At 48.0% G+C, this 18,795-nt stretch overlaps 1 protein-coding gene across 1 annotated transcript; it reads right to left on the bottom strand.

The window, feature by feature from the left end:
* Nucleotides 1–654: 654 nt before the first annotated feature.
* Nucleotides 655–16,403, bottom strand: INHBA (inhibin subunit beta A). The gene is made up of 2 exons (XM_041721833.1): nucleotides 15,587–16,403; nucleotides 655–6,177 (listed from the first exon to the last, which is right to left on the bottom strand). Exons 1-2 carry the CDS (start codon nucleotides 15,972–15,974, stop codon nucleotides 5,291–5,293), a joined length of 1,275 nt encoding a protein of 424 aa, XP_041577767.1. The 5' UTR covers nucleotides 15,975–16,403; the 3' UTR covers nucleotides 655–5,290.
* Nucleotides 16,404–18,795: the final 2,392 nt, after the last annotated feature.

Here is an 18,795-nt window from a genome sequence, read left to right as displayed (position 1 = left end):
GCATTACCAGGTGTTAGTATCTCCATATAACCCCTTTGATGGACACAGATACTAGAGCAAAACCTACAGAAGAAAACATCAAACAGCCAATTTGGTCTTGACTGTACTTCTGTGATTCCATTTTGGCCCTGTTGGTCCTGGTTCTTTTCTTTCCTAAGTTATATCTGTTTCTAGCCCTAGTTACTCCCTGCAATTCCAATTTTCTAGCCAGAAGGGAAAGGGAGACGAAGGAGGGAAGGAGGGAAGGAGGAAAGGAAAGAAGGAGAGAAGGAGGGAGGAAAGAAGGGAAGGGGGGGATGGAGGGGTGGGGGAGGGAAGGAAGGAATTTTACTTTATTTCATGTTACTTGCCACTACACTTTGAGAAATGGGAAATTAACAAAATGAATAAAATATAACTACTACTGGTCCAAGCATCTGCAGCCTATTACAAAGCCCTGCCACGGCAATATTTATTCTTTTCCTCTCTGAGTACTCTTGTTCCATCCAGCTTTTGTCTTCTTTCTCCCATTCAGTCTGTTTCTCATACGCTTCTCGATAATTACAGGAGAAACGAAATTATCACCCAGCAAAGGGTGTAGCCGTATGTGTGCAAAGTTGATCTTGGAAAACCAATAAGACATAAAATAAAAATAAAAATAAAAAATAAATCCCAAACAGGTTTTTTATTTAACATAAGGCCAAAGAAGCTATCAGGCGTTGCTGAATACTGTCCACTAACTGTACAAAATATTGACTGCATGCCTCGCAAACACCAAAATATCCGCTGGAATGCCATAGAAATAAATAACTTCTGCTATAAACACATGAAAACATATCAAACTGTTATCTCTTTAAACATATTGTAAATAAAAAAATTACCAGTACTTCTACACAATAAATATTAAGAAACCATTGACATAGTTGAAATGCACTCATATAAATTAACAACTTTAATTACATTAGCCAAACAGACGTCGGTTAAAGAACTGCATGTAGTATGCCAAAAAAAAAATAATAATAAAAACAAACAAACAAACAAACAAACAACATCAACCACAGAACATAAAAAGTTTTAAAACAAAACAGGCTTCAGATTATCTTGGCTTTCATAATTATATTTTTCTTTTAAAGAAAAATATCAACCCATTGTCAATGCACTGTTTTCCAAAGCATTTAAATAGAGGGTAAAACCCATTGGAAATTAATACAGAAGAAATGATTCACTTTATGCATAAAAAATAAATAATGTAGCTGAGACATGTGGTTTGCTTCTGCTCTTGAAGATGTGAACAGCTTCTAAGCATTCATTTTCTCTGACCCATACAACAGCTTCTCAGTGATAAAGGGTTTAATTTAAACACACACAATGTCCACCCCCAAACCTTCTGCCCACATCTACAAGTTCCATTTATTGTGTAGGGTTTCAGGGTGACTAAGTTCTTCTCTACATTGAAAAGGGAAGTTGCCAAAAGGCCCCCAGGAAATCATTTTTTCAAGTGAACATAATAATTTGAATCTAAGCTTAATACAACTGAGGCATTTGTGTTCTCTGTTTTTTAGAGTTACTTCTTGAGGTCCAATCCTGCGGGGGTGAAAAACAAAATTCATTTGCTCTTCCTTAGAGGAGAATGCAGGCATTCTCCTTGAAAACAAAGTGTGGAATCAATCTTAAATATCTATGAAATTGATTGGTCTTCAGGGACAAGAAAATCCCAACTCAGTGTGCTGGAACTTGCCATGCTTTTTTTTTTTTTTTTTTTTTTTAAATAAAGATAAAGAAAGAAAGAAAGAACCCGAACTACCAAATAATTATCATTCTTAAAAAATACTTTTCAGAGCTTCTAAGATTGGTATGAGTAGATTTTTAAGAGCCTAGAGATTAGCCCTAGAGAAAGAGCAGAGAGATGCTAAGATCAGATAGAGCCACCCTGTTTTAAGGAAAACCTACTATGAAGAGCCAATATCGTAGAATTTAAAAGCTTTTTCTTTTGGCTTCATGCTGCTACATGAAAAGTGTGGTTGTTTACAAGCCTGCGTATCTTCCAAGATTATTAAAGATAGCAGCAATTTCTAATTCTGTTTCAAGGCCACATAAATGTAATGAAATAATGTCAAAGATTGGAGATGCTCAATAACCCAATCATTTAATCTCAACTAACACATCCCATTCAAATATTGTCACGTGGGATTTCATTTTGCTCTGCTTACAATTACTATGGCCACTAACCAAACTCCATCTCACCCCCCACTGTGTCCAGCACTCTTTTAAAGGGCTTAAAAAGATGGTGCACACACTTGAGATGAATGGGAGCCACCAACAGGCAGCAGTCTTTGAGCAACCTGCTTTTCCCACTGCTCTGACCATCTCTGCTAGTGCCCTGTGCACTAGGACTTGGTTCTCCACGCTATCTTTGCGGGTTCCATTATTAGTGCCACTACCACATAAGAGGCAGTCTGAAAGGCCCTCTAAATTTTTCATGCAAATTTGTAAAGCTGAACATCCCCATCCCCCTCGCCTTGAAACTTTCCTCACGGTGCCAACCTTGCCAACCTCAACAATCTCCCGGCCAACGGTTAAGAGTGAGGAAGCAAGTACCAACTTTGCATGCTCTCCCTCTTACAATTAATTAGAGTCCACTCCCTTGTAGTACATGTTGTATTTCTGCATAAGAAAGGGCGGACTTCGAGATGCAGTTAAGTATATCTACCCAGTAATAACATTAAAATAATTTGCCTACATACAGCCTAGTGTTCTAGGACACCAATTTAGTATATATATCTCAAGAAGAGCTAAACCACCTTTAGGAGCATTTGGTTTCTCACTATTTTATTTTCCTACCATTAATCTTTTTAAATCTATGAATTGACAGAGGGCTGAAAGCTCCCGTATTTTACAAAATACTAACGAATGCAATTTTTCCAAATTATTAGTATTTTTTTTTCAATTTTTGCAAACTACAAACAAGTCAGTAAAAATAAGGCTCTGTATTTTTAAAAGCATTTAAGTGAATAACTTATTAGCTATTCTAGGCAAGCTAAATACTGTGGAATAAATTAGTAGAAATTTAGCTTTAAGCATGTACTTTGATATTTATAAAATGAAGTGTGTTTTTTTTTCTTTTCTGCATCTGAGTCAATACATACAAACTTATATATCAGAAGTTTGGGCTGTAAATTAAAACATTAGGGATTTTTACCATTGCTGCCACCCTGCCGTTCTCTCCCTTCTTCCCAATCTCTCAAGACTTTTCTCCAAGTTATTTATCTTTTAGCTAGTGACAACAACATAATTTAGCCCAGCAAGTAAGATTTCTCACACTTAGGCCTTAATCACAAAAAAAAAAAAAAAAAGTACCCAACTCTTCTTCTGGCCTAAAGATTAGGTTTTTTTCTTTCTGAAAAAGCTTTCTGATTTAAGATTGATTCCAATGGAAAATAAATAAAAGTCAAAAGTCATGCACGCAAAAAAAAAAAAAGAAAATCAGCCTAGAACCTTGAAGAACATGAGTTTCCTGTTTCCCCTGCAGGGAATACCTGGTGGGATGGAGGTGAGGGGCAAGAAAGAGAGGGTGCTGGATCCCTGCACAACAAAAGAGGGTCTTGCTCAATATTCACTGGAGTTTCCAGGCTTCTTCCCATCCACATTTTTTGAAATGTGCCCACCTAGTTCAGAGGAAAAGCAAAAACTATAGCCTATCCTTCTTAAAAATACTGTGTTTTGCACACAAACATTCATTGCTTTAAGAACATTACAAAATGACAGCCTGACGTGCTTAAAATGTGCATGGGCATGATGCGATCCATGTATATATACACACAGGTATGCATATGCACGAGCGACGTACATATACACACACAAGCATGTAGTGTTCCATGATAGCCGACAGTGTACAACTACTGTACATCCAGTATGAAATGGCCCGTTTCATGGATGTCAAAGGAGTCAAAAACCAAACTTCTCAGGTCTTCGAGGCCTGAACACAATCCACCCTACTCTGCCTTGAATCCCAACCCCTGACTCACTGATGGTGAATGATACCAACCACAGACAGACTGTTTAAAGGCTCACACAAATGTCTTTGGTGTATGTGTCTATTTTTTAAGGTACAAAATAATAATAATAATTATAATTATAATAATAAAAATAGCTATTTTGTGTGCTGTAGCAGTTCTTTTATAGCTCACATTAAGTGCAGCTCTTAACCCCCCCACCCCCACCCAAAGAAAATACTTGTTAAATAAGGATTAGACAGGTCAAACACCATTGTAGTGCAAATAGTAAACGATAAAAAAAAAAACAACATTTACAAAATATAGAAATGTTTGGATCCAACAGATGGACAAACATATTCCTTTCAAGTATCTCTCCTTGAAGAAAATAAAAATTAATCAGGTTACTTCCAATACAAAAAAGTCTCTCATTTTGTTCTCTCTCAGGTAAACAGTTTCAAACCTATTAGGTTGCATAGTACTAAGATCATAAGCACCTTAACGAAATGTAACTTGGTATTCTTTGTTCCTTGATTTTTCTCTCTTCCCATTCTTGTTCTCAAAAATTTTTTTTTTTTAAGGTTGGTTTTTGTTTCGTTTTGCTCTGTTGCAAAACTGGTGCAGAAAAAAGAAGTGTGACCGCCTGCACACTATTGTTCTCTTACCAGTACATGTATGCATGTGTCGTGTGGAAATGCCTCTGTGTGCGGATGTGTGTGTGTGTGTGTGTCTGTGTGCGTGTGTGCACGGGCTGATATACACAGAGAGAGGGTCACACAGACATACCTTACAACCTGGGTAACTGGGTGGGAAAGCGCCTGTAACCGGCTCTTTCGGACTCATGGCTTTCTAGATGCTATTTGGGTTGTGCCAGCCCACATGACTGCAGACTAGACAAGTTGACCTCGAGGCTCACACTGAAAGGGGATTGAAAAGGAGGGGACAATACTCCCGCGTAAGCGACGGATGTCATCACCTCGATATCAGAAGAAATGAAGGGTGTGCCGCTCTCCTCTCCCTCCCAATTCCTATCTCGTCCTCTGCTCCATCTCTGAGCCCTGGCTAAGGAATTTCGCCACATCTTCCTTCATCTGTTTCAGGTTTTGCTTTTTAGTTTATTTTTTTTTTCTTAATCTCTATCTTTTTCTCCTGCTTGTTTAACTCAGAAACCTTAAACATTTCTTCTTATTTTTTTGTTGTTGTTTTGTTTTTTGTTTTTGTTTGTTTGTTTTGTTTTTGTTTTTTGTTTTTTGTTTTGCCACCGTCTCTTCTCTGGACAACTCCGGCTCCTGTCCCCCCACCCCTGGGCCGGGGGCGCTCTATGAGCACCCGCACTCCTCCACGATCATGTTCTGAATGTCCTTTTTGATGATGTTTTGCCCATCATCGTAGTACAGCATGGACATTGGTCTCAGCTTGGTGGGCACACAGCACGACTTGAGGTTGGTGAAGGGGCTGTGACCCCGCAGGCGGTAGTGGTTGATGACGGTCGAGTGAAAGGAGAGCGAGGACCCCGACGTGCCTGCTATGTGGCTCGGGCACCCACCCTCGCAGTAGTTGGCGTGATAGCCGGAGGGGGCGATGATCCAGTCGTTCCAGCCAATGTCCTTGAAGCTCACAAAGAACTGTTTCTTACAGCAGATGTTGACCTTGCCGTCACACTCCAGGCCCCGCCGCCGCCGCCGGTGAGGGTGGTCTTCAGACTGGCGGGCCTGCAGCATGAGGAAAGGTCTGTGGGACTGCTCCTTGTCCTCGTCCCCCCCGGCCCCTGCGTCTCCTCCGTCCTTCTTCTTCCCTTCCCCCTCCTCCTCCTTCTTCTTCTTCTTGCCCAGGAGCACCAGGCTGGCGCCCGTCTCGTGGCACTGCTCGCAGGCAATCCGAACGTCCAGGGAGCTCCTGCCCTGGTCCAGCAAGCGCTGGATGCTGCTGGAGACAGGGAAGATGTGCCAGGTGCTCTTCCGGGCGTCCACCACCTTTTCAGAAATCAACACCTCGTTCCTCTCCTCCGGGAAGCCCATGTCCTCGGCCTCCTCCCCCGCATCCAAGCTGCCCTGGGGGTGCTTCTGCAAGAGCCGGATGGTGACTTTGGTCCTGGTCCTGTTGGCCTTGGGGACTTTGAGGAAGAGCCAGACCTCTGCACGCTCCACCACCGACAGGTCACTGCCTTCTTTGGAAATCTCAAAGTGCAGCGTTTTCCTGGCTGTGCCTGCAGACGAAACACAGCACAAGAGAGAGCAGGGACACTCGTTAGTTGTGCTGGGGGGTCACCACTCACTCATTTCGGGCGAGCGTGGCACCTCTGCCACCGTCTCCAGCAGGGGCAGCGAGTCACGGCCCACCGGCCACCAGGAGGGTTTTGACAGTTGGAAATGGCTGAAGGGAAAGAGCATTTTGTGACACGGGAAACTTATAGGACATTCACACGCCAGTGCCCATAAATGAGGCTTCCTGGGACCACAGCTAGGCTCACTTCTTTGCGGGCTGTCTGTGGCTGGCTTCTGTGCCACATCGCGGAGTCGGGCAGACCCAACAGGGACTGGCCCACAGAGCAGAGCTTAAAATATTTGTTCTCCGGCCCTTTCCAGAGCAAGTCTGTCAACGCCTGGCTGGAGAGAGAAGAGAGCCTGAGATCTGTCCGTGTCCGGAAGCCTGGGGGCTCTGCGTCTGTGCGCTAACTGTTTAATCTCAGTTTCATCTTCTACGAGATGGGGATGACGTAGTGACATTTGACCCATCATGCGGCGGGCTTGGCATAGCACGGAGGAAGGCGCACTGCGAGCCCTGGCGAGCTGCGGAAGCCCAGCTCTGCCCACAGAAATGCACGGACACCCCCCATGTAAGTGAGCGTGGCAGGTGCCACCCAGCTAGCCCTGGCCACACCCTGCCCCACCCCTCCATCGTTTCTTTCCTGGGTCACCACCACAGCCCTTCCCCACATCTGCCCCCCACAGCCCCCAGCATGGAGCCAGGCCCCTCTGCAATCATTGCAGCAGGTATACACAGAAAGTTCCCAGGGCTCTGGGCTCCACCTCAGCTGCTTCGCCTTCAACTCCAACCCCCTTTCAGTGCCCGGTCCTGGGTGGCTCAGCCACACCTGTTCGTTCAAGGTCAGGAGCATCCCATACGCTGTCTCAGCCCCAGCCGGTGACCGCTGCCTAGCACCCTCCTGCTCCCCACACCTCATCATCAGTGGCCGCCCTGGGGAAGGGTTGGGTTTTCAGATGAGACCACATCACTCCCCTGCCCCACCACCCCCTCCGGCCAATGTCTGATTTAGGATGTCCCAGGTCAGAGAGTCTCTCTCTCTCACAGTCAGGGCCCGGGCACTTCCCAGGAGGTGGGCAAGCGCATCTTCAGCATGGAGTTATATCAGATTAGGAGATCCACCTCCTCCTGCCGCGTCCCCCGTTTCTGCCTGCTTCCTTTCTGAATGCAGCTCTAATGAGCCCCAATTACAGCAACTGCTACTAACAGCGAGGAAATCCCCACACTGGCGAGGCAGTTGGATTCAGAGACCATTCAGTTCTTGCCTAATTTAAACCGTTCCCTCCTCTTTCCGCAAGCACCTGTATGTCTCCGCACGCAACTACGTCTACTCTCGGGAGCAGGTGTCCAGACGAGAATTCTCTGCCTGAGCAAACCTTCCCCCTTATTTGCACTTCTACCACTTGGTGGTCCACGGAACACGCCCCCTCTGCCTGACGGCCTCCTGCGTGCACCTGCTCCCAACCGTCCGCCGTCCGCCGTGCATCTCGGACCCGAATCTGAGGACAGGGTTGGAGGAGTTCATCTTAGAACTCGCAACTCCCTAGGAGGGTCTCCCTGCCTGGATTTCTATAGCTAACGGAAATCCAGCCATACTTATCACTCTCAGCCCTGAGATGTTTACGGTACTATAAATTTTCGGCACAGTTTCAAGTTCTCTGCAGCAGAAGGCAGGCTTTTCTGTGCATTGCGCACTGTAGATTCTGTTCTTAATTTAACACACTCTGCACACTGTGATTCTGATAGTGGTAAATTCGCTGAGGCCGGGGCCAGGAAGGGCTACATATGTATACAAAAGATTCTCCGGCATCTCGGTATAACGTTGCTAGCACGCTGGCCACGATGATGGGGGTGCGGGGGGGGGGGGTGGGGGGCGGGGTCCTCTGCCTCGGGCCTTGGGTCTCTGGCAGGAGTTGAAATGAATAATAAAGCTAGGTTTACGATTAGATCGCCAGAGTCGACAGCAGTTAGAAGAAGGGGAGACTGTCTTTTTCTTTCTTTCTTTTTTTTTTTTTCCAGGGGGCATGATTTCTTTTCAAAATGTGAACGCAGTATTCCCCTTGGCTGAAAACTGGTGGGTTCTCTGTTGCTGTCTGTTTTTTTGGGGGAAAGCAAAAGAGAAGATTCTAGGAAGGAGAGCTTAATGATTTAAATTTGAAAAGACAATCAGCAGCGGATCCGAAGTGGTAGGGTCCTTCGGAAGCCCCCCAAGGCCCTGGAGCCGCCCCCCCAGGAGGAGTGGGCAGCCCCCCTCCAGGGCAGGCACCCCCACCCTGCCCCCCTAGAATCCTAACAAGCTACCTGCTGTTCTCCCTTCTGCCTCTACGCAGGCCAGCTCCTGAAACCCTAAACTGTGCTGGGTGCCACTGGAAAGACAGAGAGATAGTAGCTGCTAAATTAGAGAAGCCAGAGGGCACCAGGTTGTGTTTTGTTTTTCTAGGAAAGAGTGTGAAACTGGAGAATCCAACTCGTCCTCGGGATGGGAAAGCTCTCTGGGTTTCAGGTAACCCATTCCCACAGGCTCCACCGCTCTGCTTTTACCAGGCTCGACAGGAGGGGCCGGGGTGAAGGTAGATAGATGGTCCTCGGGTAAAGACAGAGGGTCCAGGTGGCAGTGCGGAACCAGCATCCCTCGGACTTTCCATGAATAGAGTCCGGAGAAGTCCATAGATGCTGGGGGGTGGGGTGGGGGTGGGGGGCCAGGGGGTGCTAATTGGCTGACTTGACAGGAGGAGCCAGAGCACATGCAAATTGCCTTTTGTAGGGCCAGGGGGGCTGAGGTCCCTGGTTTTCCAGCAACAGCCCACAGGACAGCCCCTCGTTCCACAAGAGCAGGTTTCTAAGGCATGATATAGCCCCACCCCTTCTTCACAGGCAGCTGTACTTGGAAGCAAATGATTTAGTGTTCCTGGGAGAGGATCGTACAAAGAGAGTACTCATTAGAGGGGGCTCAATCTGTCAGGTGCTGTTATATTAGGATCAGAGAGGCATCATAAAATGACTTTCAACCTGGTCCTGGCTGATAATTAACTGTACGGCATCGCCTGCGTACTGGGGAGAGGCACAGCGCTGATTTATGCATTGGTTTAATGATCTGAGCTCGAAAGACTGTTCCCTGCATTCGCATCCACTGCCTGTGTGCTGTATCTCTCCCCCATATTTCTGACATTTGGATTTTCCCCCTACTAATTGACATGCCTGTCGCCTCCTTCTCCTGGTGTCCATTTCTGGAACTGCTATTTGTATATTGCATGATATTTTATCAGGGAAAAAAAAATAAAACAGATCCAATTCCATGAAAATGCTGTTGCCATAATGCTCAGGAGAACAGGGGGAAGAGAGAGATGCAAGTCTTCCTAATGTCTACCTTACATGCAGGTACATTTTAAAAGTTCTATTGTATTTGACTTATTAAGCAGTGCAATATATATATATATTTTTTTCTCTTTTACATTTTTAGCTTTCATTGCAGAAGGGGGTGGAGAGAATGAGACAGCTAGAAGCTGAGATGATTAATATTTATCAGGGCTGCAGGTTTCAGAAAAGCTATTACGACCCTCAAGTGTCTTAGGTGTGCAAAATATACCTAGTCACCCGATTATGTTCCCTTTATCTGCATTTTACCTAAGAGAGATTGTTATACTGCAGGGATGCTTTCAGGATGCTCCAGTCTTCAAATCCCTACGTGTGACAGTTTGAAAAATGGAAGGAGGGTGCCTGAGGCTGAGATGTTTGGGATCAATTACTAATCAGTCTCGGGTCTGACTTAACTATCTCCTGCCTCAAATCCTGAAATGGAAGCCTTCCCACAATGCTTTGTGAACAGGTACAGCCTTAGCAGCGTATACAGGTGCGCACTGGGTTCCTGCATCAGCACCTACCTGCCCAGATAGAGCCGCTGGCGTTGCTAACCTTTCATTACCTACTCTCTGATAATATTCTTTTCATCCTCTGTGCTATTTTTTCCCTCCAGAGGCTCGTGAGCAAGGCTTGTATCACAGCCTGCTCTGCCTGAGTAATTCACTAAGAAAGTCCCACGCAAACCCATGTGGGTGATAATATCTCATCACTGAAACCTCTATGAGGTCGGTGGACAAATCGAAAGGGAGAGAGAAAGGTGTATTAAAAAAAAAAAAAAACGAGGAGGAGGAGGAAGGACAAAGATCACACCTTCCAGTTGCTGGGCAAGGGGGGTGGGGGCTTTGGGCAGAAGGAGGGCCGCAACCTGGAGGGAAGAATAACCCGAAAAAGCACCTTTTCCCTTTGCTTTCAGGATTTTTCAAATGTTTTTAATAACTCCATCAGGAAAGCAGGCCTGCCAAGGGTTAAGCAAGCAAGCCCCTCGTTCTTCCCCTCCCCCCATACCAGGACTCAAAATTCTGCTCTTCCTCAAGCCCTGCACCTCGGATCTGTGGGCGTAGGAACATTTCCAACGAAATAAGCAACACACACACACACACACACACACACGCATGCATCACGCACACGCACACACACGCAGTGTTTCATTTGTGTTCTGTTTTGTTTTCCTCACCAGGGTCCTGCCTAAAGTATGCTGCCCTCATACATAGGGGTAATGATTATGTCTCTACCGTGAATGTGGAAAATCTCGTTGTTTACAGAGGATTTTAACTCGCCATGGGGGAGAAAGCCTTGCTGTAAAATGTGGCCGTTACTTTTAATTTTCCATTCTGCCCCCGATTCCGCTGTGCCTAGCTCTGGTGTCATCGGGGGGTGTGGGCGTCCAGGCTACCAGGCCACCAGGCCGGCCTGTGTGTTCTCGGAAGCACTAGCTTTGCATTTGGACTGTTTCCAGTGGTTTGTGCAGAAGGCAGCAAGTGAGGTCTTAAAGGGTATGCCTCCCTTAACCTGCAGCCGAGGGTTTTGCCTGGAGGAGAACTATAGCTTTGGTCATAAATTATCTGGTTGATTTTGTTAGCCTTGGTATTTTTTTTCCCCCCCTTAGGATCTGCTATTGAATTGTAAATGCTCAACCACATTCGGGTGTCTTCCATTTCAATGGTGATGAAATAGAGAGAGAGAGAGAGAGAGAGGGAGAGAGAGAGAGAGGGGGGGGGGGGGTAGTTTCCGCAAAGAAGGAGAGAAAATTCTTAAGATCCAGCCCACAGAAATTTCAGAGACTTCCTCCAAAGTTCCTGAGAACTTTTACACTTTGGATTCTGGATTTAGGGACCGGTGGAGCAGGAGACATTCTGATCTACAGCTCATGCTCCAGGATAGTAGTTTAGCAGAAGAGGGGCCAAGACAAATACGTGTTTTCACTAAAAGCGCCGGGAAGGTAGGACTCCCAGTTCTCCAAATATGAAAGCTGACTTTCTGCCCTCCGAGGGCTCCCCCCACCCCGCCCCAACTCCGACCCACCTACGTCACAGGCCCAAACCACTAGGCATCTCGCTTCTTGTCTCGCCTCCACCATTTGGCTCCAGCCTCAGCTCAGAAACAAACGCATCCCCCGAAGCTGCACCCAAGTCCTCACAAGGCGTTCAGCAAACAGCCCTTTCCTCCCTGTTGGAAGTCACTTGTCATTTGTCGCTGGTGAAAAGCGTTGATAAGCCAGGCAGACCAGGCAACAAAATGAGGGAAGATGGAAGGCGTTTTGGTAAAAGCCCAGGCAGCCAGCCGTCTTAGGGAGAGATGTGTGAGCAGATCAGTGCTGCTGATGATTCATGGTCACATTTCTCCACGCTCTGCTTTGTTTTGCTTCTGAAATGTATCATTCCTCTGTCTTCCATAGAGCTCCGGAATGTTCATATGTAATCCCTAGAATTCCCATTTCCTTTCCTCTGTCTCCTTTACTGGGTCACAGGTAGTCGTGATTCTCTCATCCCATAAAATCCTAACTTTCTCCTGGAGCTGGAGGGGGGGAGGGGAGGGCACTGATAATCACCAGGATCTGGGCGCTTACAGATTGGGGCTTCCAGGAGGTGAAATTGCCTTTCCCTAGATTGACTGCTAAGGAGCAAAAGTCTTTGGAATGCGCCCTCTTGTGGCCACTCATCTCTCCTTCTTCGGAGAAGAAAGCCTGTAACCCCTAAAGGCGCCCTTCAGTGAGGGAGAAGTCTCAGGAAGGGTCCCTAGGCTGGCACACGGGCTTGGTGGGAGTCGACTCCCCCCTGAGAGGGCTTTCTTGGGCTGGGGAAGACGGATCGTCATCCAAGCAAGCCTCCCTAGACCTCTGTTGGGGAAGTATTTCTAATTCAACTCGCCTGTAACTGGAACCCTCCAAGAGGGGGAGATTTCCATGTTACTTTCAACAACACCTGGGCTCAGTGAGCATTTCCCACTTCTTGGCGCTTCCCTTGTCTTTCTGTCCCTATCCGATCCTCACCAAGCGCTATCAATCCGCTAGGCTGATTGCCATGATCGGCGTGTAAATCTGGCAGCCTATGGAGACTCAGTGAGGTGCTGTCAGTGGACACTGACTGACCCTATATCGTCACAGATCACAGGAAGATAAAATAGGATACAGCCGTCCAGAAGGCCACGGATTTCACTGACAATTATAGAGAGAGCTGACTTGACCCTACCCATCCCTTCTTCTTTTCCTTTCCGGTCTTAAGGGAAACACTGCGGCATTCCATGCCAGCCGGCCAAAGAATGGAGTGATCTTGGTGAGCTATCTGGGGTGACATGCATTAAAAAAAATAATTTTTATTTGTTGGAATAAATTTCAGAGAGCCCGAGAGCAGCTCTCCGCCACTTAGTTGGGAACAACTCATAGCAGCCTTACAAGGATGGGGCGCTCTCCACTGAGCCCCAATGGGACAAACTCAGATCCTAAGAGTCCTAGACACTTGAGCTGTTTTGCGGTCCCTCAACTGCTAGGCCGTGTCGTGGCTTTATTTAACCACCAAGAAGGGCGGAGGCAAAAATTATACACGAATCCCCCCAGCTGAGGGATCTTAAGGTTGAAAGATACATCTGTGGGTATGGGTCGGTGGCACGGGCATCAGGGACACTAACCGGGTTCCGTGCCGTACAAAATAGTTTACAAAGGAACGACAAATGACTCTCCTTTGCTACTCCCCCAATTCTTACATTTGACATAGTTTGGATATTCTGAAGGTTGAATTAGTCCAAAAGCAACACGACATTTCTGTACGTTCAGTGGATGAAGCTCTTTCCTAGTTAGCAGAATCAGCAACAAAACACTCATCTGGAGTACCACTTGGAGGAGCAGGTTGTCCATAGAGCAATCATTAATTCCGCGAAATCATAGTAAATCAACTTGAAGTTGAGGTGTGGAAACTTCTCAGATGAGGAAAATAAGTAGGGGTCGTAAACATTTTCTGTGACTCCCGCAGCTCATCCAAAGTCAAGTTGTAAACTCAACCAGGAGGAGTTTTCCATTACAAGCCTTAAACTGGAGTCAGCGTGTGAGTCAAATGAATCAACCTTTGAAAAAAGTATCTCCATGTCTTTTAAACTAAACACCTAACAGGAAAGTTAGAGAAAAAAAAAAATGACAAGAGTTCATAGAAAAGAGAAAAAGACTGCCACTGAGATGAAGGCCATAAGTAAGAAAGAATGTAAAAGGTCAAATTCTTTCTCTGCAGAACCTCTCAAGGCCAAGAGCGTGATTTGCTAGACAAGTCAGCGAAGTCAGAAAGAGAGGCTGTTGCTAGAGCATCAGGTGTATATTAAAAGTGGTCAGAGGCATGGGTACACTTAGTCATCTGACGCGGGGAAAGCCATTGAGTAGGACCTGCAATTAAGGCCATCATGTGGGGTGACTGGTTTATGAAAACCTCCAGGGTCCCTTTGTGCCAGCACAGGGAGCAGACCTGTAGACCCCGGGAATCCATTCCCCTCCACTGGACTCAGTGTCAGTAAGCACCTTCCCTCCTACCTTGCCCCCCCAGGAAAGGTGAGCGGCCAACCTGACTCTGTCCCTCAGTAAGCTTCGAAAGATAAAGTCCTAACCCTCGTGCCCTTCGGGGGCTGCACCAAGAAAGAGCCTAGAGAAAGAAAGACCTTCTTTTACAAGAAGCTTCTGCTGAGGGACGGGGAGACACTGTCCTGCCAGGAGGCTCGTAGGACATCGGGGCTTCTCCTCCCAGGGGAGCCAGGAAGCCAGCAGGCTATCTGCTCCCCCAAAAGGATGCCCAGGTCTGGCAGGGTTTTCTTGAAAACAGAACATCTGAGTCAACAGGTTTTCAGGATTGGAAATTCTGAGTGTTGCCTTAATTGTTTATACTGCTGCGGCAAACTTTTAAACAGAAATGCTGGGAGTCCCTGCACATACTTTACTGGCCATATGCTCTACCAAACAAAACAATGGCATTCCTTTCAAATGGATTTGGCAAGGGGTACGATTCTTTAGGCTGGCATTACCATGAAAGTAACACAGTATTAACACATCTGTGCGCCGGGGCGTGCCCGGGCTAGCAGGCGTGCGAAGGGGCTGTGTCACCTAACTGTAAAAATAACCTGGCTCCGGGGCTGGGGCCACACTTGTGACAGGTATTTTTCTATTCAGCAACAGGTTAGCATGTTCCCGAGCCAATGATTAGAATCTATTAAAGTTCTTCCTCTTAAGGATTGAGTGAGAGTTCAGTGTAGTATCTGAGAGCACTTTGTCAAGGTTGCATTCCTTGGCAGGGAGCTCTTAGTAACTTTGCAGAGAACAAAACTCTTTTTTTTTTTTTTTTTTTTTTTTGTTCAGAGAGCAAAAGTCAGCGTTCCAAAAGTGACTGCTGGTTCAATGTCAGCTGCCCCCCCTCCCACCAAAGTCCCTCTTGACTGCCTCGAATGTGATGCTTGTGCTCTGCTAAGAGTTTCTAAAGGTAAAAAAAAAAAAAAAAAGACTGTCACCAGCACTAAGTAAGCCCTGCTTGTTGGTGTGGCCCCTGACTGGACTTTTAAAGGGAAGGTTTGTTTTAAGACAATGACTTCATCTGTGCCTGTTCCCACCCCGACCCCACACTCCGCGCGGCGTGCGCCCCCCCACCCCAACTCACCCCATAAAACTTTGGATGCGGCCCGGAAGCCTCCTGGGCTCCCTGCCCCCAGCCCACCGCCCTGCGCCCCTGCACCCCCACCATGCCCGGGCTTCCCGCGGGGCTGCCTGGATGTGGTCTGCAGGGCCCGGCGGGCAGGGCGGGCAGGGCGCGGGAGCCTGGCGCACGCAGACCCGCCTGCAGCTCCTCCGCGGCCCCGAGGGCTCGGCCGGGTCGCGCTCCCCTGGGGGCCGGGGAGGCCTCGCCCCCGCGCGCCCCCCGCGCGCCCCGTGCCCGTGCGCCCCCCGCGCGCCCCGTGCCCGTGCGCCCCCCCGGCCTCCCCAGGCCTGGCGCGCGCTCCCCACGCCCGCGCCCCTTGCCCGCACCCACCTGATTCCGCGAACGTGATGATCTCCGAGGTCTGCTCCATGAGTTCATTCATTTCTGCCCTCCTGCCGATGTCATCCTCGATCTCCACGAACCCGTTCTCCCCGACTTTGCCTACGTGCAGCTTGCGGATCGCGTTCAGAAGCGCCGCCTTGGGCACCGGCTGGGTGACTTCGGGTCTCTTCTTCAAGTGCAGCATGTTGAGGATGTGCTTCTTGACGGCCTCCACCATCTCGGGCTGGGAGTTGGGGGCATCCCTGGGCAGGGCGGTGAGCGCGCAGGCCGGGCAGGCGGGGGCCGCGCCGGGCCCCTCGGGCCCCGGGGTCGGGGAGCTCCGCACTATAATCCAGCAACTCGCCACCAAGAATCCTCTGAGCCAGAGCAAGGGCATCCTGGCAGCAAAAGTTGTCGTGGTCGCCTTTTTTAAAAGGCCCTGCTTTGCCTCCCCCCTCACGCACAGGGTTGGTTTTTTTTTTTTTGTTTTTTTTTTTTTGTGGTTTTTTTTTTTTCCTCCTCCTTCCTTCCTTCCTTTTCTTTCTTTTCTCTTTTTCTTTTTTCTTTTTTCTTTTTTTCTTTTCTTTCTTTCTTTCTTTCTTTCCTTTTTTTTTTTCCTCCCTCCTCCTCTTCAGCAAATGCTCTGGAACAAGAACAAAAAGTTTTCTGGGAAGTTTTGTTTGCAGGTTCCCTCTCTGAATGCAGTCAGTGCTGTAGGTTTGTGGCTGTCAGGGAGGAGAGTTCTGACTGTCTCCGAGTAAGAGAGAAGGAGGGAGGGAGGGAGGGAGGGAGAGAGGGAGGGAGAGAGGGAGGGAGGGAGGGAGGGAGGGAGGGAGACACAGGGTGGGGGGGAGACAGAGACACACAGAGAGGATGGGAGGGAGAGAGACAGGGAGAGAGAGGAGAGGACCAGAGGGGGGAGAGGGAGAGGGAGAGAGAGGGAGGGAGAGACAGGGAGAGAGAGAGACAGGGAGAGGGAGAGAGAGGGGGAGAGAGAGAGAGGGAGAGAGGGACAGGGAGAGAGAGAGAGAGGAGAGAGAGGGAGAGAGAGGAGAGAGAGAACGATTGGTCCTAAGTGAGTGCGTGAATGGGCGAGGGAGGGAGTTTGTCTGCGAGTAGAGGCTGTGATTAGGAAGGGGAGGGACAGCCCTCTCCTGACAGGCTGCTTTCCTTCTGCTCACTGTTCCGCACACACCTCTCTTCCATAGCACCATTCTCGGGAGTTCTACTTTCCCTTCTGAAAGAAATCCTCCGAATTTGGTTCTACTTCCCCCTTTTTCTTTTTTCTATTTCTTTCCTTTTTTTTTTTTTTTTTTTTTTGCCTTCTCTGCCCAGTCCCCTTGCTTCCCCTTCTTCCTCTCTTGGAGGGGAAAGGCCCCCCACCCACCCACCCCCTGAAAGGCACCGTCCCAGCCTCCCGGGGTGCCTGGGTGGGATCGGTCTGCCCCCAGGGCCCTGCACCCCAGGGTGCAGGGGGACCCCCTCCGGGAGGCGGCCGCACAGGTGGCCGATCGGTGGTCCCCAGTCCGGGGTGGGGGGGAGCCCCCCCAGGGCACCCTTCCCCATTCATTCATATGTAAATGGTCGGGGTCGCTGGGGAGCCCCGGAGAACTTCGGTGGGGGGCATCTCAGACGCTCTGACTTTTCCCAACTGCCAACTGCAGCCGGGCAGCGAGCGATCCCCTGGTCCCCGGCACCAGGCGACCTGCTCCTGTCACCTGGACCCTCTCCCCCGCCGCCGCCCCCTCGGGCTGCACACAGCGCACCCTGGCCGCTGACAGCCGCCCGCCCGGACCTCTGGGCAAACTGCACAGCTCCCCATGGCCTTTCCCACCTCGTCTGCCACCAACAAGCATGCCCCTGGGACGTGGATTCCCGGTCCCCTGGGAAAAGAGGCTCTAAAATATACTGGCAGCTTATTTCCTCTGCCCTGGGAGACTTCTCCAGCCTGCCCCCTGCCCCGTCCTGGGCCAGCCTGTCCGGGGACTGGCCCCCTGACGGCTCCTTTTTCCCCTCAAAGGACCAGCACAGATGAAATCATCATGGATTGCAGTGTTCACAGAAAAAGAAAAATGTGAATTTTTAAACAATGCCTCTCTGAGTTTTTTTTATTCTCCCCCCCCCACCCTTTTTTTTTTTTTTTCATTTTCTGTCTTATTGCTTTTATCATGCAGAAGTATCTTTAAGAGGTCCATCTGTTAAAGCTTTCCTTCTCTCTCGGTTTCTTTCCCACACATAAGCCCTCAGTTTCTGTAGATACAGTCAGCTTATATCTGACACCTAGTGTGTTCAGAGTATTATAGTTAAGCAATGTGCTCTGGGTGGAAAAAGTTAGTAAATACCATTACTACAAGCCTAGGATCCGAGGGCAAAGGGGGGAGGGTGAATAGATTGGGACATTGAGGTAAAATTACAGTTTGCAAAGACAGCACTGCTCTCCTGAATCTGACACGCTGTCCCCCTTTTGCAAAACAATTACTTTGCAAGACTTTCTCTGTTCCAAGCCATCTATCAGGCTTGGGATTTATCCTCCAGGAACATCAATTACTCTGCTCTTCTTCTTAAGACTTGGTCCACATTCCCTAAAGAGTCCCTTTTTTTTTTTTTTTTTTTTTAGTGGGGGCTGGTGAAAGGCAATGGGGAGGGGGCATTTGCGCTCTAACCCCTTAATAAAACATCTCTGAAATACAAAACTTAACATAATCTCCTGCATTTTGGCGTCACATATACAGTACCCAAAGCATTTTGTAGTCCAATTAAATTTTACAAGAGAGACTGAAATAAAACTCAAAGTTTAATGACTCCCAGCCAGTCCAGAGTCCCAATAGTAGCATTTAGATAAGGGGAGCTTATCAATATTTGGATCCCCTCTGTCTGTGAGTGTGTGTGTGTTCCCTGGATTTACTGTTGGTGAATGTAACTCTCCAAAACAGCTTTCTCTGTGGCATATGTACTTGTGTATAAGTGCTGAATGGGTTGTAGAAACACGCAATCTATTTGCATGCTCTGCTATTAAAAGCTGTATTAACCTGCCTGAATAATATAAAAAGGCACAAATCCCAACGTGCATGGAAGTGCAGTGAGTAAATTCCTTCTAACCTTTCTGGCTATGAATGTGTCAAGACCTCCGAAGTAAGAGTTAAAAAGCATTACCTTTCCGGTCCTCTCTCTTTCACCAGCAGACTCTTGTATCATGTGGTAAGAGCTGTCTGAAGAGT

Source organism: Vulpes lagopus, chromosome 11, assembly GCF_018345385.1.
Source record: "Vulpes lagopus strain Blue_001 chromosome 11, ASM1834538v1, whole genome shotgun sequence".
In the NCBI taxonomy this organism is placed as follows: Eukaryota; Metazoa; Chordata; class Mammalia; order Carnivora; family Canidae; genus Vulpes; species Vulpes lagopus.
This window is presented reverse-complemented; position numbering and strand designations above follow the sequence as displayed.

What these genes read in the sequence shown, in the direction of transcription:
- INHBA (XM_041721833.1), bottom strand. Translation starts at nt 15,974, where the DNA reads ATGCCCTTGCTCTGGCTCAGAGGATTCTTGGTGGCGAGTTGCTGGATT. An exon ending in CATCACGTTCGCGGAATCAG is followed by an intron (nt 6,178 to 15,586) that starts GTGGGTGCGGGC and finishes TTTCGTCTGCAG; the next exon opens with GCACAGCCAGGAAAACGCTG.